Below are 13,110 nucleotides of genomic sequence, written 5' to 3' on the forward strand. Positions count from 1 at the left end.
GAAAAAATATGAATGAAAGAAATTTTGGGGTTGGTTGGAAATGTTCTATAGCTTTACAGTAGTGTGTGTTACACAGGTATATACATTTATCAAAAATCATCAAATTGTTCACTTAAAATTTGTACATTTTAATGTATATAAGTAACTAAAAACTGTAAATAAATAAATTAAAAATGCTAAAATCTACCTAATTCCAAGTAAATCTAAAAGATTTCATGTTCACAGGTCATGGTTACCTACTAAGATTGTTCCTCTAGACCTCTGAACCCAATTAATGAATGAAAAACAGGAGAAAATGGTTGGATAATCTTTTACCTATACAACATTTTTGAGGTGGCACAGCGGTTTATACTTTGGTTGAATGTCCTTTGTGTATCAACAGTCCTAGGAAAACCCATTCCTTAGCATAAAAATGTATTTCTTTCCTGGAATATGATGGTCAGAAAGGGAATTTTCAGTTCCAGGATAAGCTTAGAATGGCAGGGAAAAACTGTGGTTACACTACGTAATAAATCCACAACTTCTTAGAATGAAAAAGTGGAAATGGAAAACAATTCTTACATCATAGAAGTTTTATTTTTACTACAAGTAATTCCCCTTTCTATACTCTACTTTCCTTTACAGAAGAAAGATGGATACTTCCAGAATTTGTTCAAATAGAGTAGGAAAGTCTTTGTTTCTCCAATGTCAACTAGGAGTTTTCTCTGTTTTTGTAAGGGGTGAGGACTAAATTTTCATTTCTTATAAAGATAAAGGGTTCATTACAAGGCTAATTTGGTCAGGCATCAACAATAATGAAATGCAAGAATGCCAAGTACTTCCATAGCCAAATGAAACAGTGATATTTAGACTTTAATCCTTTGTAGGTTGTTTTTGTATAAAGCATGACTGTATTTAATATCTATTATAGTTTTCACCTCAACTTCATCTTCAGTATACATCTATATTCTTTCTTCAATCCTCCTCATTTTTAGCCAAACAACTTTTTTTTTTTTATTTTGGCACTCTGCTTCATGCTTTGGGTTTTCTTTGATTTCCTAAATAGTCTGAAGGCTGTACATTTATGAGATGACCCGGAAAGCTTGAAGAGAAGAACACTAAAGACCAGCATTTAGTGAGAGACAGTGGATCCCACTTTGGTCCTGCAAAAGAATAAGTAAATCTGCAAGAAATAGAAATTCCAGAGACAGAAAGCAAACAATTTTTTAAAACATTGGTCCTTCTTAAATATTTGGTTTAATTTACACAAGTTTATTTTATAAATAGGACAATTTTTCTTTCTTCTGAACCAAATGAATGAATCAAACTATATCAATAGTGCCCTTATTCTTTACATCACCTCTGTGTGTCTTCTTGAGGAACCCAATAATAGAAGAAAGAACATGGACTTTCTAGACAGAAATCTGGCAGATTTTGATTCTGTCATGTTGGAAAAGTTATTTAATCTTAATAAGCTCCAGTACCTTGCCTGTAATTAGGATAATGGTGACCTCTAGGATTGTTTTGTATTTTACACATATACACTCTCTCTGTCACACACACACACACACACAAACACACACATACAATGAGATCTGAATGCAAGGAACGGTGCTTGGCACAGACAAAGCACTAGATAAACTAGAATTTCTTCATTCTGGCTCTTGAATCAAATGACAATTTGTTCACCAGAGTTTTGCCCTCAAGTCATGAGCACTGCTATCCCCCATTTCATTTGGCCTTCAGGATTTATGGACTCACTGAATGAGAAAACACAAATGACCATCTCCTGCATTAAAATTCTAACCCATTATTTGGAACACTTACTAAATGCTATTCCTGGTTATTTAGTCACAAAGGAAATACAGACATCAAAGACTATCATTATGTATTATTTTAATAGTCACTATAAAAAAAACAATTATTATCCCTCATTTGCTTCAATTCAGAGAGAAATATTCTTCAGAAAATATTCATATATCAAAGACAACTACCTTGAACAGACCACTAAGCTATTTATACAGGCACATCAAATGCTTTTTAAAAGACATTACATAATTTTTTAAAGGCTTCCTTGAATTAAGAAAATAAGTAATTTAAGAAGTCAGCAATTAAAGAGCTTGTATCAACAAATGGACTAAATATTTTTAAATGGGAAAAAGAATCTTTTAGGATAATTGAACTGTAAAATGAGGATTTGCTTGTGACTCATTTTTCAGAAACCTAAGTAAAAAAATTGGAGGCATATATCTCAAATGATGATGTGGTTCAGTCTCTAAATAGGAAAAAAAAAAAAGAAATGTCAACTATTTATCTTATTGCATTTTCATGTATCACAGTCACCTGGAATACGATTGTGGGTCCTGAGACATTACTTGCCACTCAAAGAAAATATAAGGCATGCTTATAGTTTTTATTCTTCCTATCATTATATATATTTGAAACCCTGATGGTAATATATTTGAAAACCTGATAGAGAGTCATCATAGCAACAATTTACTTGTTAAATGGAATCAGTGAATGTGTTTTAATTAAACATACCTCAGAAAATAATCTTTGATTTCTTAAAATATACATATAATTCATTATAGAATTTGGGCATTTAATTTTTAAATTTCAAAAATCTAGCCCAATTAATAAAATACAATATAAAAATAAAAATAACTTTATCCACAAGTAAACTAATTTTATTACCTATTTTTATAATTCTTCATTGAAGTTCTGATTAAAATAGAGAATTATAGTGCCTAGTACATAGTTGATATGAAATAATTTAAATTCTTCCTAAGGCATTAATTTAATATAGTCTGTAACATTTTAATGGCCTTGTGAACATTCTAAGCAACTCTTCTAAGAAAATAAAAATTCAGATGCAACATAGTTTTTTTTAGTAATTTATTTTGATAGACTTCAGTGCATATATGAGGTTGACTTTAAATACTAACAATCTACTTGTAAAGTCTATTGTCAATGTTTACTTATAATCAAATATGATTAATTTAGCCAGTTGGCTCCTGGCAGTACCCTCAGTAATGGAAAATTATCATAAGCCAATATATCTTGATTACAACAGCCTGTACCTTTATTGTCTGTCCAGATTCTTTTCACATCAGGTCTATAATGAAAAGCTAAGTCACAAACAGAGGTATTAGAAGATACACAATGGGGCCACTGTTTTCTAGAACAAATCAAATTTTCAATAACTCATAATGTAATTTGAGGGCTTCCATTATATAATCCTTCAACAAACAATTAAATTCTACAGATTTTTTTCCATTTAACAATGAATTCTATTCTATTCTATTTTTAACAATATATTCTATATTTAACAATGATGTTAAATGGAAAAAAATCTGTATATCTTAATATACGTAACCCATAAATTAAATTAAAAGTAAATCAAAGCATATGTTTAAAGTCTTTGATTAGTGAAGAAAATAATTGGGAAACCTTTAAGCAAGAATTAAAGGCAAATATTTATATTGTTAGATTTGGCAGCAGAGGTGGGTTCTCAAGAGAGACAACATGTTCCAAATGTATTCCATTCTCCTCTCAGCCCCATTCATAAAGTGCCTCTCTATTACACAAGGGGATCACTCTGCTAGGTTAATGAACACAGCTGATGTTTAGCATTAACTGGTTGTACATACAAAGGAGAAAGCACCACTCATTTTTACTTAAAAACAAAATCTGCTTAAGCAACATGCTTAGGTAGAAGCATCTTTCCACCGAAGTCGAAGTAAGCAAACCTAACTGAATGGGGAATCGGAACGTACAACAAATGGGCACACCACTCAGGAAAGCTCAGAGGGGGTTCTCCAAAATGCAGGAGTAAACCAGTTTTGTGGACAGAGATTAAAGGCTGCCGTACCTCTGGCATATGTTTACTATTCTCCCCTGATTGTACCAGGACCCTAACTGAAGACAGGGACTTTGGGGGACCCTAACATTGTCTTAGCCTTTCTTAACGCACTCTTAACCAAATGCAATTCGCTCTATCCCAACTCCAGTAAAGACCTCGAACCCCAAACCTGAAGTCCCTGCACTTGCACCGGGATCACAAACCAGGCCAGCCAGGAGGGAAGATCAATGGCAACACGACACTGCATGTTTCCCTGACTTTTGTTTGCTCGGGTTTACATTTTAGATGGACATTCACACCCTTCTTGCGGAGCCTGGGAAGATATTAAATACCCGTATTCCTCATCAAGACAGCCCAATCACAGCCCCGCGGAGCGTAGAGGAACCCAACGGTGTCCCCAAGACGGAGTCAGAGCCTAGACCTTCCCTGAGGTCGAGCACAATTTGTGCTTGGAGCGAGGGAGAAAGCATCTGTTATCAATTCCTTCTGAGGCCACACGTTTCTGTATAGACCCACCTGCATGGGAGCTTCGTGTCTCATTGTTCTCAAAATGTCCTTTCTCTCTGGTTAAGACAGCGCTGGCCCGGGCGCTGGGTCAAGCATGAACAGCCCGCGCGCTCCACGTTCCACACTCTGCACTCTTGGGGTTCACTAACCGGCTCCAACATCAGCACCGGAGCTGTCCCCTCCTTGGCGCAGCACACGCGTACTGGCCCGGAGTCCCGCGCGCTCCTGGGAGTTGTAGTCTTATCCCGCGGAGGTTTTCTCGCAAACCAGCGAGCCCTGAACTACATCTCCCAGCAAGCAAGCACTTAAACAGGCTGTCTCCTCCAGTCAGACTTGGCCGCGGAGCCTCCCTTCTCTCCCCTTGAAATCGCTCCCGGTTGTTACTGCTCGGAGCCTCCCAGCCCATTTCTTCGCAGGAGAAAGTGACTCCAGCTCGTATCAGCGGGGAATTTTTCTTTTCTACTCACAGACTTCTGTGTCTAAATTGTGATTTTCTGGTTAGGAAACGCACTACCTTGTGCTAATTCCCAATACAAACGAAACCGGCGCTGCGTTCTGGGACTCTCGCCCTACACCTCCTTATCCCGAAACGGGAAAGTTTACATATTTCCATAGGCAGAGTGGGGTGGTTTTACAATCTCATTCAACAAACACAAGGGAGAAAGATGATGAATAGCACACACATAAAGTAGTTCACTCGCACAATTGCAGTGACAAGGCACACACACACACACCCCAAAGTCCGTCAAAGCGACATTTCGCGCAGAGCATGCAGAGCAACTCCCTTCTGCTCACCTTTCCATACAGCTCCATTGCAACTCGAGGTTCCGAAATTCTCAGTAACGCCTGCTGCTACAAATGAGGTTAGGGTCTTACGCAGGAAGCTGAGCTAAACGCACAACACAATGGAAGGGGTGGGTGGCGGCTGGCGAAGGGAGAAACGAGGGACGTGGAGAGTACAGCTGATTTAGATAGATGGCTTCTTTCCTCTGGAGGGAAAACGTGGAGTCGTCAAGTGGCAGCTGCAGAGAAAGGGCTGAGAATCTCTTAGCAAGTGCATGGAGCGCGATTGCGCTGGGCAGCCCCTCCCGAGTCCCTCCCCCGGGCACCTTCTACCGTCATTAGCTCGCACACACAGGCGCTGCTGGCCGCAGGCTGGAGAGCTGATAGGGCACTGGGTTATTTACCCAAAGCAAGTCACATAAAATGAACACATTCATCACCAGAGCCCAGAAGCACCGTCACAGAATGAGATAGGAGACCTCTATTAAGTTATCCTGTTCTTTCTTTAACGCAGTTATTCCTTACGTTACAAATGTACTCATCCCAGATTAGTTCAAAAATGGTTTTGAAATCTAACCTTACTTTTGTTATATATTTCCCCCTCATTTGACTCCTATGTGTGCTATTCATGTTCTCTGTACCTATCTAGGGACACCCCTCTCCCTTTAAGAGTTAATCAGTCCAGTAATGATTCCTGACTTTTGCATGAGGTCGAAATGATTATTATTGGAGGCAGAATGGAAAAAAGAATCAACTTGATATTGGCTCAGAGGCATGGAAGTAATAACGTGAATCAGCCTGAAACTTCTTTGCATTACACAAAGCAGTGGAACAGAGGTTCTGAAACTCAAATGTGCTTGAAAATCTCTTGGGGGGAGGTATTTAAAATTCATATTCTCAAGACATGCATAGGGATTCTGATTCACTATTTGTGATGAGAAGTCCAGGAATTAGCATTTTAAAGAAACACTCCAGCAATTCCCATGCAAGTGGTCCTTTTCCATAATTCGAGAAAGATTGCCTTAAAAGAATTTGTATGTAAGAAATGTTCAAAAATTTCACAGATTGACTCAATAACACAACAACAATGTATTGGGAGCCTACTGTGTTCAAAAAACCTCATTAATTTTAGGGTTTTTTGTTTTGTTATGTTTTTGTATTCTGTTTTTCTTAAGAAATCTAAGATCTGTCTTCTAATTTTGTGATCACTGAGAATGGAACGCGATATTGCCTAGGTAAATATTTTTTACAACTTTTCAGAAAATACAATTTAAAATGTTCCACTCATAGTTGAAGTTATGTGATGGTTAGAGCAATTTCATTTAAATTAATTAATAACAAATAAAAGGTAAAGGGAACCTAGTATCACTATGTTTCATGGTAGCACTTATTAGAAGTAAGACTTCTTTACTTTTTTAAAAAAAGACCTATGTAAAGGTGCATCTCTTTATATTTTTTTTCCCAAGAGAAGTGCCAAAAAAATAATAATGACACTTAAATATTTATACTTATTTGGAATTTAATAATAAAAATCTGCACAGCTACTTTCTTCAGAATTTCCTGTAACTTTTATACTATCATTACTTTCTAAAATTCTCAGAATTCTGAGTCTGTTATCATAGAACATATTTAAATATTTCAAATGATGATGTGTTCGACTTACTATTCTTTGAGAAGTTCATGACTTCTTAACATTTTCAAAAAATGAAATACCTTCTCAGTTTCCTAGTATGTCTTCTATTTCTGGAAGAAGCCATGAAAATTGAGTTGTGAAAAAAACTAGAGTTGCAAAAGGTTTGGGGGAACTTAATTCCATCCTGTTTCTCGTATCTTAGTTGGGTGTGTTTAAGCAGGTAGAGGGAATTAAAAAACAACAACAACAACAACAACTAGCTGGGGATTAACTAAAGAAACAAAAGTGGACTGGAGCTGATTATCTCAAATAATCAGTGCAAGAGCACTTCAGCTTTGCTTGGAATCAGGCCACCATCTATGAGTTTCATTCTCACCAGATGGCTGCTGAAGCTCCAGCTCTCACATCCACATTGTAACCAGCAAGAAGGAAAAGGATGACAGGCATTCCCCCATTTCTTTAAGTACACCAGGGCTCTTATATTACAGTGCCTGGAACTTAATCTTATGATCATACCTAACTGCGAGGCAAAGGCTGAGAAATGTAGCCCCCATTCTATGAACATATGCCCAGTTGAAAATCAGGAATTTCATCACAAAAGAAGGGAAGAACAGGTATTGGGAGATAGCTGGTAGTCTTAACCACAGAGCATCAGGGGACTATAAAGTAAAGTATGCTGCTTTTTCCTTTGCCATTTTACTGAAACGTGAATGTCTAATTATTTAAAATTTTACCAATTCCCAGGGATCTCTGTAATTTAACAACAATCAAACCCTTAAAACCAAAGGATTACCTAAAAGTTAGAATATTTTGGCTCTTTTTTTTAAAAAAAAAGATTTTATTTTAGTTATTTATTTGAGAGAGAGAGAGCAGGAGCAGGGGGAAAGGGCAGAGGGAGAGGGAGAAGCAGACGTGGGGCTCAATCCCAAGACCCTGAGATCATGATGTGAGCCCAAGGCAGACACTTAACTGACTGAGCCACCCAGATGCCCCCCTGAATATTCTGGCTCTAATTGGGGAACCAGGGAAAGAGGTTTCATTTACATATTCACATATGAATTTGGGATTAGGAGTTGATATTAAGATTTTAAAAGGCAGAATATAGTTAATAGAAGCCACAAGGGCCACCAGTGAACATCAGGGAGTATGTAACATAAGCACCTCCCCATACTAGAATACAGAGCAGGCTCAAAGGCCTTGAGGCCCAAAGAAGGCGACATACCCAGAGTCATATGGATCATTAGAGGAATAGGCTGGAATGAGAATTCTTAAATCTCTGTCTTTGAGTTCTGGTTTGTTTTTTTTTTTATTGTTCCAAAACACTATTCATTATTGATTGGATTTTTACAACCCTGCATTTATTTAATATTTACCAATATTAATTCTGTTGTTTGCATTTATCTAGTTTACCTATCATTTACTTTGTTGTTATCAATCCATGTCTGTGTCAGATCTATTAAATGGTAAAATTCCATCAAGTAGGGTCAAATTGAGATAATTTATTTAGCTAAATAAGAGCCAAAAACAAAAATAGTGAAGTATTAATTAATAGCAATGATATTGGTTAAATCAAAACTAGTAATAGACATTTTGTTCCTACCACTGTTACCATCTCTCCATTAGGACTTACACTAAAAAATAAAATGGCTGAAACTTAGTATAAGAGATAAGAATGTCCCTGGGATTCATTTACTCCCTCATGCAAGCTTTATTCAAATCCACAGTGCAAGGATGTGGCTGGGTGTCTACTCCTAGATATTTCTAGACCATTCCTAATCAAGCAGGAGGTTTTTCTGGCCTGAGCTTTGTTACCTTTGTCTAGCTGTGTTAGGACTGGCTTTGATTTCAATTTTGTGCAGCATCCATATCAAGAAATGCTATTGATTGTCTTGTGTTCGCTTTGGAAGAAATTAAACATCCCCATGATGTTATTGATTCCTTTTTAATTAAAAGGGAAAATCATTTTTAACTCATTCTTGCTCATGACGTTTTAAACCTCACAAATAATCAATATAAGTAAGGTGCTTTAAAAAGTAAATAAGTGCATTCCAACTGAATAAGAAGGAAATGATGCTTTCTTTCTTTCTTTAACATGAATATGATATTACTGATAGCTAACTGTTCTTCAACACCTATCCTATGGTAGGCACTTTGTCTATATCATTCCATCTAATCCTCAATAATATTTCAAGGTAGGGGCGCCTGGGTGGCTCAGTCGTTAAGTGTCTGCCTTCAGCTCAGGTCATGATCCCAGGGTCCTGGGATTGAGCCCTGCATCGGGCTCCCTGCTCCGTGGGAAGCCTGCTTCTCCCTCTCCCACTCCCCCTGCTTGTGTTCCCTCTCTCGCTGTGTCTCTCTCTGTCAAATAAATAAATAAAATCTTAAAAAAATATATTTCAATGTAGCATTATTAATCTTATTTTACAAAGAAAATTAATAAAGAGGCTAAGTATGTTGCTTAGGGACACCTAGCTAGTAAGATATTGGGCCTGGATTTAGAGCTCGAGGTTATCTGAGTCCAAAGCTAAGGACTCAGACACCTGCCCACAGTTTTTCTCATAAAAACTAATGTTGCTTAAAAATAATTTGTTCTATAATATCTTACAAAGAAGTTTTACTGGACTTAGTTGACTTCACTTGGGAATGAGGATACTACTTCTAGCCCACTCATGGAATTACTGGATTACTTACATGTTTTCATACAACACTCTTTAATTTGAAAACTGTTAACATATTCAGATAAATACTGATTCATTTGGTTCACTAGAAATATTATTAAGGAACTTCACATCTTTTGGTAAACTATATATTTCCAGCTTATGGCAGTTTTAGAATAAACAGATTATAATTATGCAAATTATGAGAAAAATAGAAGAGTACTAAATAATAATCCCCACATTTCTTACAAAGTACTTACTTAGCTACAGGTTTCAGACTGGTATCCTAAGGAAAAGATATGTGACCTACATCTTTATTAAGCCCAGTGTACTTCGAAAGAGACAGCATTATCTACTTAGAAAAATCATTACTCTTGTAAAGCTATTACACATTTTGAAAATAATTTATAATCAAGATATATGTTAGGTGAGTCATTACCCATATTTGATCCTTGATTTGATGAGGAGTTTAGATTCTACCCCTAGGCTTCTAACCTATCAAAAGAGAATCAATTCAACATACTGACTCTGAGAACAGAGAGTAGCCCCTCAGCATCACCTCTTAGAAGACTTGAAATAGTGTGGGATAGTGTGTGGGCAAGATGGAAGAGCATGCTCTTCACCCCCAGCCAGACTACCTGTGACTAGCAGCATGCCTTCAGGAGCTGGGTGCCTAGGGTTACCTGTTCATAACTCTAAGCTAAGCTTACATCTCACAGCCAAGTCCAGCTAAGAAGAATGAGGTTCATGACAAACATCTATGTCCTGAACTTCCATAGCATTTAAAAACTGACGGACTAGTACACAAAGGGATCTTATTTATTATTATTATTAATCTAGCTCAATTTGCCCATTTTATAGTTAAGAAATTAGGTCCCAGAAAGGTGAAATGACCTACCTAAAGCCCTAAAGGTCATGCAGTGCTATTGAAGGGCTCTGACTAATATTGGAAAAAAGACTATTCTAAAGTATGTTACAATTTACTAATATAGTCAATTTTTATGTGTATCAATAATTTCCACTGAGTTATTTTTAGGTTTACATATTATAATTTAAAATGGAGAGTCAAAAATGGATAACACACCGTCCTCATCCTCAAGGAGGCTCCAAACTAGTTCAGGAGACCAAATATATAAACAGGTAACAGATAACCAGACATCATGTCAGAGATAACACAAAACAGTGCCTGATTAGCTGCCTGCCCACTCTTACCATTAGTAACTGCTTTAAAGACTTACAGGAGAGAGTAATCAGTTCACAGATCTTTTATGGAGAAGTAAATTATGCCTCTGGATAAAAAGATTTTCTAAATGTAAATGTAGAATGAGAGATATAGACTGGGAGACCTTCAAAGGAACTTAAAGATTACTGAGTTCTTCTTTCTGAATTGGCAGATAAAGAAATCAAGGATCAAAGATGGGTAATGACTCACCTAACATCACCCTCATCAATGACAGAGCCAGGACTAATATACAATTCACATGACATCAAGACCAGAGTTCTTTGTAAATATAAATATTTCAACAATCATTACTTCGGACTTGAACGCTTATTTGTTGTCTCATAACTTGACCAAACTTTTGCTCAAACATCATATTACCAACATTAACTCAGAAGTCAAAAACCTCCTCCAGAAAGAAGATCTGATAGTTCTCTCCTCTATGCTGGTTGAGAAACAGAGTATAAAATCTAAGGAGAGTTGAAGTATAATACAATCTTCTTCAAACAGGGGCTTGTACAACATTTTGAATTTTAGTATTTTTAAAACGTGACCTAATAATTAAGCTTCAGAACCAAAGTTTTACTATTTTTCTAGCTAAAATTAAATTTGACCTAAGTCCCCACATATTAAGATGGTTACAAGTTTAGTATCAAATGATTTGACAAGAATGGGGGTAAGGGTTTTTCTTTCCTTATTCCTTAGATTGCACAAGAACCCTGGAGGATAGACAGCACAGTAAAATGGTACATGCCAGACGTCTTTGACAGTCACTGATGTGTCTCTTTTTCAGGTTAACATGGCCCCGTGCAGGCAAGTCGCATCATTCTCCTCATGCCAACCTAAGCCACAGAGATCCTGGTCAAAGTCCCAAGGTCATAAGCACGTAGTGTATCAGTTTGCTTTGCCGTGTAACAACAACCTCTAAACTTAGGGATTTAAACAACAATCATTCTCAATTCATGATTCTGTGGGTTGACAACTGGGACTGGGCTTTGTTGAACAGCTCTTTCTGTCTCAGTTGGGTTCATGCATATTTCTGCAGCCAGCTACCAATCAGTAAAAGCCTTTGTTTCTTGGCATTATTTGAGTGTTGGATGAGGAATGCGGGAAAGACTAGGCCATGTGTCTTTTATCATCTAGTAGGCTATCTTGAATCTGTATGCATGGCAGCTTTTCAGGGTTCCAAGAGAAAGAGCAGAAACATACAATGTCTCTTGAGGCCTAGATTCAGAACCAGCCTAGCTTCCCTTCTGCTGCTTTATACTGGCCAGAAGAAGTACCAATTTAGCTCAGATTCAAGAAATGGAGACATAAACTCCACTTCTTGATGAGAGGAGCTCCAAAGTCACATTTCAAAACTACTCAGATACACGAAGACATGGAGCGTGTGGCCATCGCTACAACCTACAACACAGAGGCAAGCACTGCACCGGGCTCTACCACTTCAAAGGCTCTGCATTCCAATAAGCCCCGCCATCTGCTGCTCTTGACACAGAACTCCCACTACCTTCCCATCTTAAGGGATCTACCAACCTCATAGGACCTCTCTTCAACCCTCAAACACAGTACCCCTGCTGATTAATTTTCTCTTTAAGAAATCCAGTTTAATTATTTACACAGATCTAGGCCTTTAGTATCAAAGATGTGTCTAGAAAATTCCTCCTGTGCAACCAAAACAGATTACTTCTTCTCTGTTAGCTATCCCCAGAGGGTAAGGAAGTTAGGAATTCCTGAGCAGGAGAACTCACAGACCTTGTCACTCCTAGTGCAAGAAAAGAACACCTTTCATTCTTCTATGATCACATTATGGACAAAAAGGGGATTCAGTCATTTCTCAATAGCTATACTGTCACATTTAATTCTCAGTTAGTCTCCCTGACACAAAATTTATAGGAAACTTGAGCTGGAACGATTATCAAACATCTTCAAAACAAATATTTGTGAGCAATATTTTGGCCATGAAGGTGTTACCATGTCAAATAAGTCTTTTTCTTCTATCTGATCCTTAAGCTCTTTCATAGTCTGAGTATGTGTTCCTGAAAGGAGGAATATTATATCATTATTAAGCACATATTTAACTCTGATTGAAACAATTATAGTTGAAGTATAATTTTCTTTATATTGCTGTGACTTTTTGAAAGGTACATTTCCTTGATTTTATTTGCTAATAACCCTGATGTAAACAATAGTTTTCCTGCATAGTAACAAAGATCTCTTCCAGGAGAAGCATGTTAAACTATTAAAAATCACATTAAACACAGATTGCATACTAGCATAAATTAGTAGCTTGTCTTCAAGAAGGCCAGAGTGCACTATAGGAAGCAGCAGGAAGGTGAGGGAGCCATACTTACCTAAGACTTAATTTATGCTAGAGGCTCTGCTAGACATTTCACATGGCTTAACTTAACGTTTACACTAGTGAGATACAAATATGACTGTTGTCGGTATCAACAGGAAAAGATGGCAC

At 37.1% G+C, this 13,110-nt stretch overlaps 1 protein-coding gene across 2 annotated transcripts in view; it reads right to left on the reverse strand.

Annotated features, from left to right (window-relative positions):
* The window catches only part of RAB3C (RAB3C, member RAS oncogene family), a 279,021-nt gene extending 273,533 nt beyond the window's left edge, over positions 1-5,488 (reverse strand). Inside the window, exon 1 of one of the 2 annotated variants that reach the window (XM_032404378.1) lies at positions 5,144-5,488. In XM_032404378.1, the coding sequence (XP_032260269.1) occupies positions 5,144-5,161 (18 nt within the window). In that variant the 5' untranslated portion in view covers positions 5,162-5,488. Of the gene's footprint in view, positions 1-4,357; positions 4,616-5,143 lie in introns of those variants that run through there. The other variant, XM_032404377.1, reaches the window with a different exon arrangement.
* Positions 5,489-13,110: the final 7,622 nt, after the last annotated feature.

Source organism: Phoca vitulina, unplaced genomic scaffold, assembly GCF_004348235.1.
Source record: "Phoca vitulina isolate PV1807 unplaced genomic scaffold, GSC_HSeal_1.0 scaffold6, whole genome shotgun sequence".
Taxonomy (NCBI): Eukaryota; Metazoa; Chordata; class Mammalia; order Carnivora; family Phocidae; genus Phoca; species Phoca vitulina.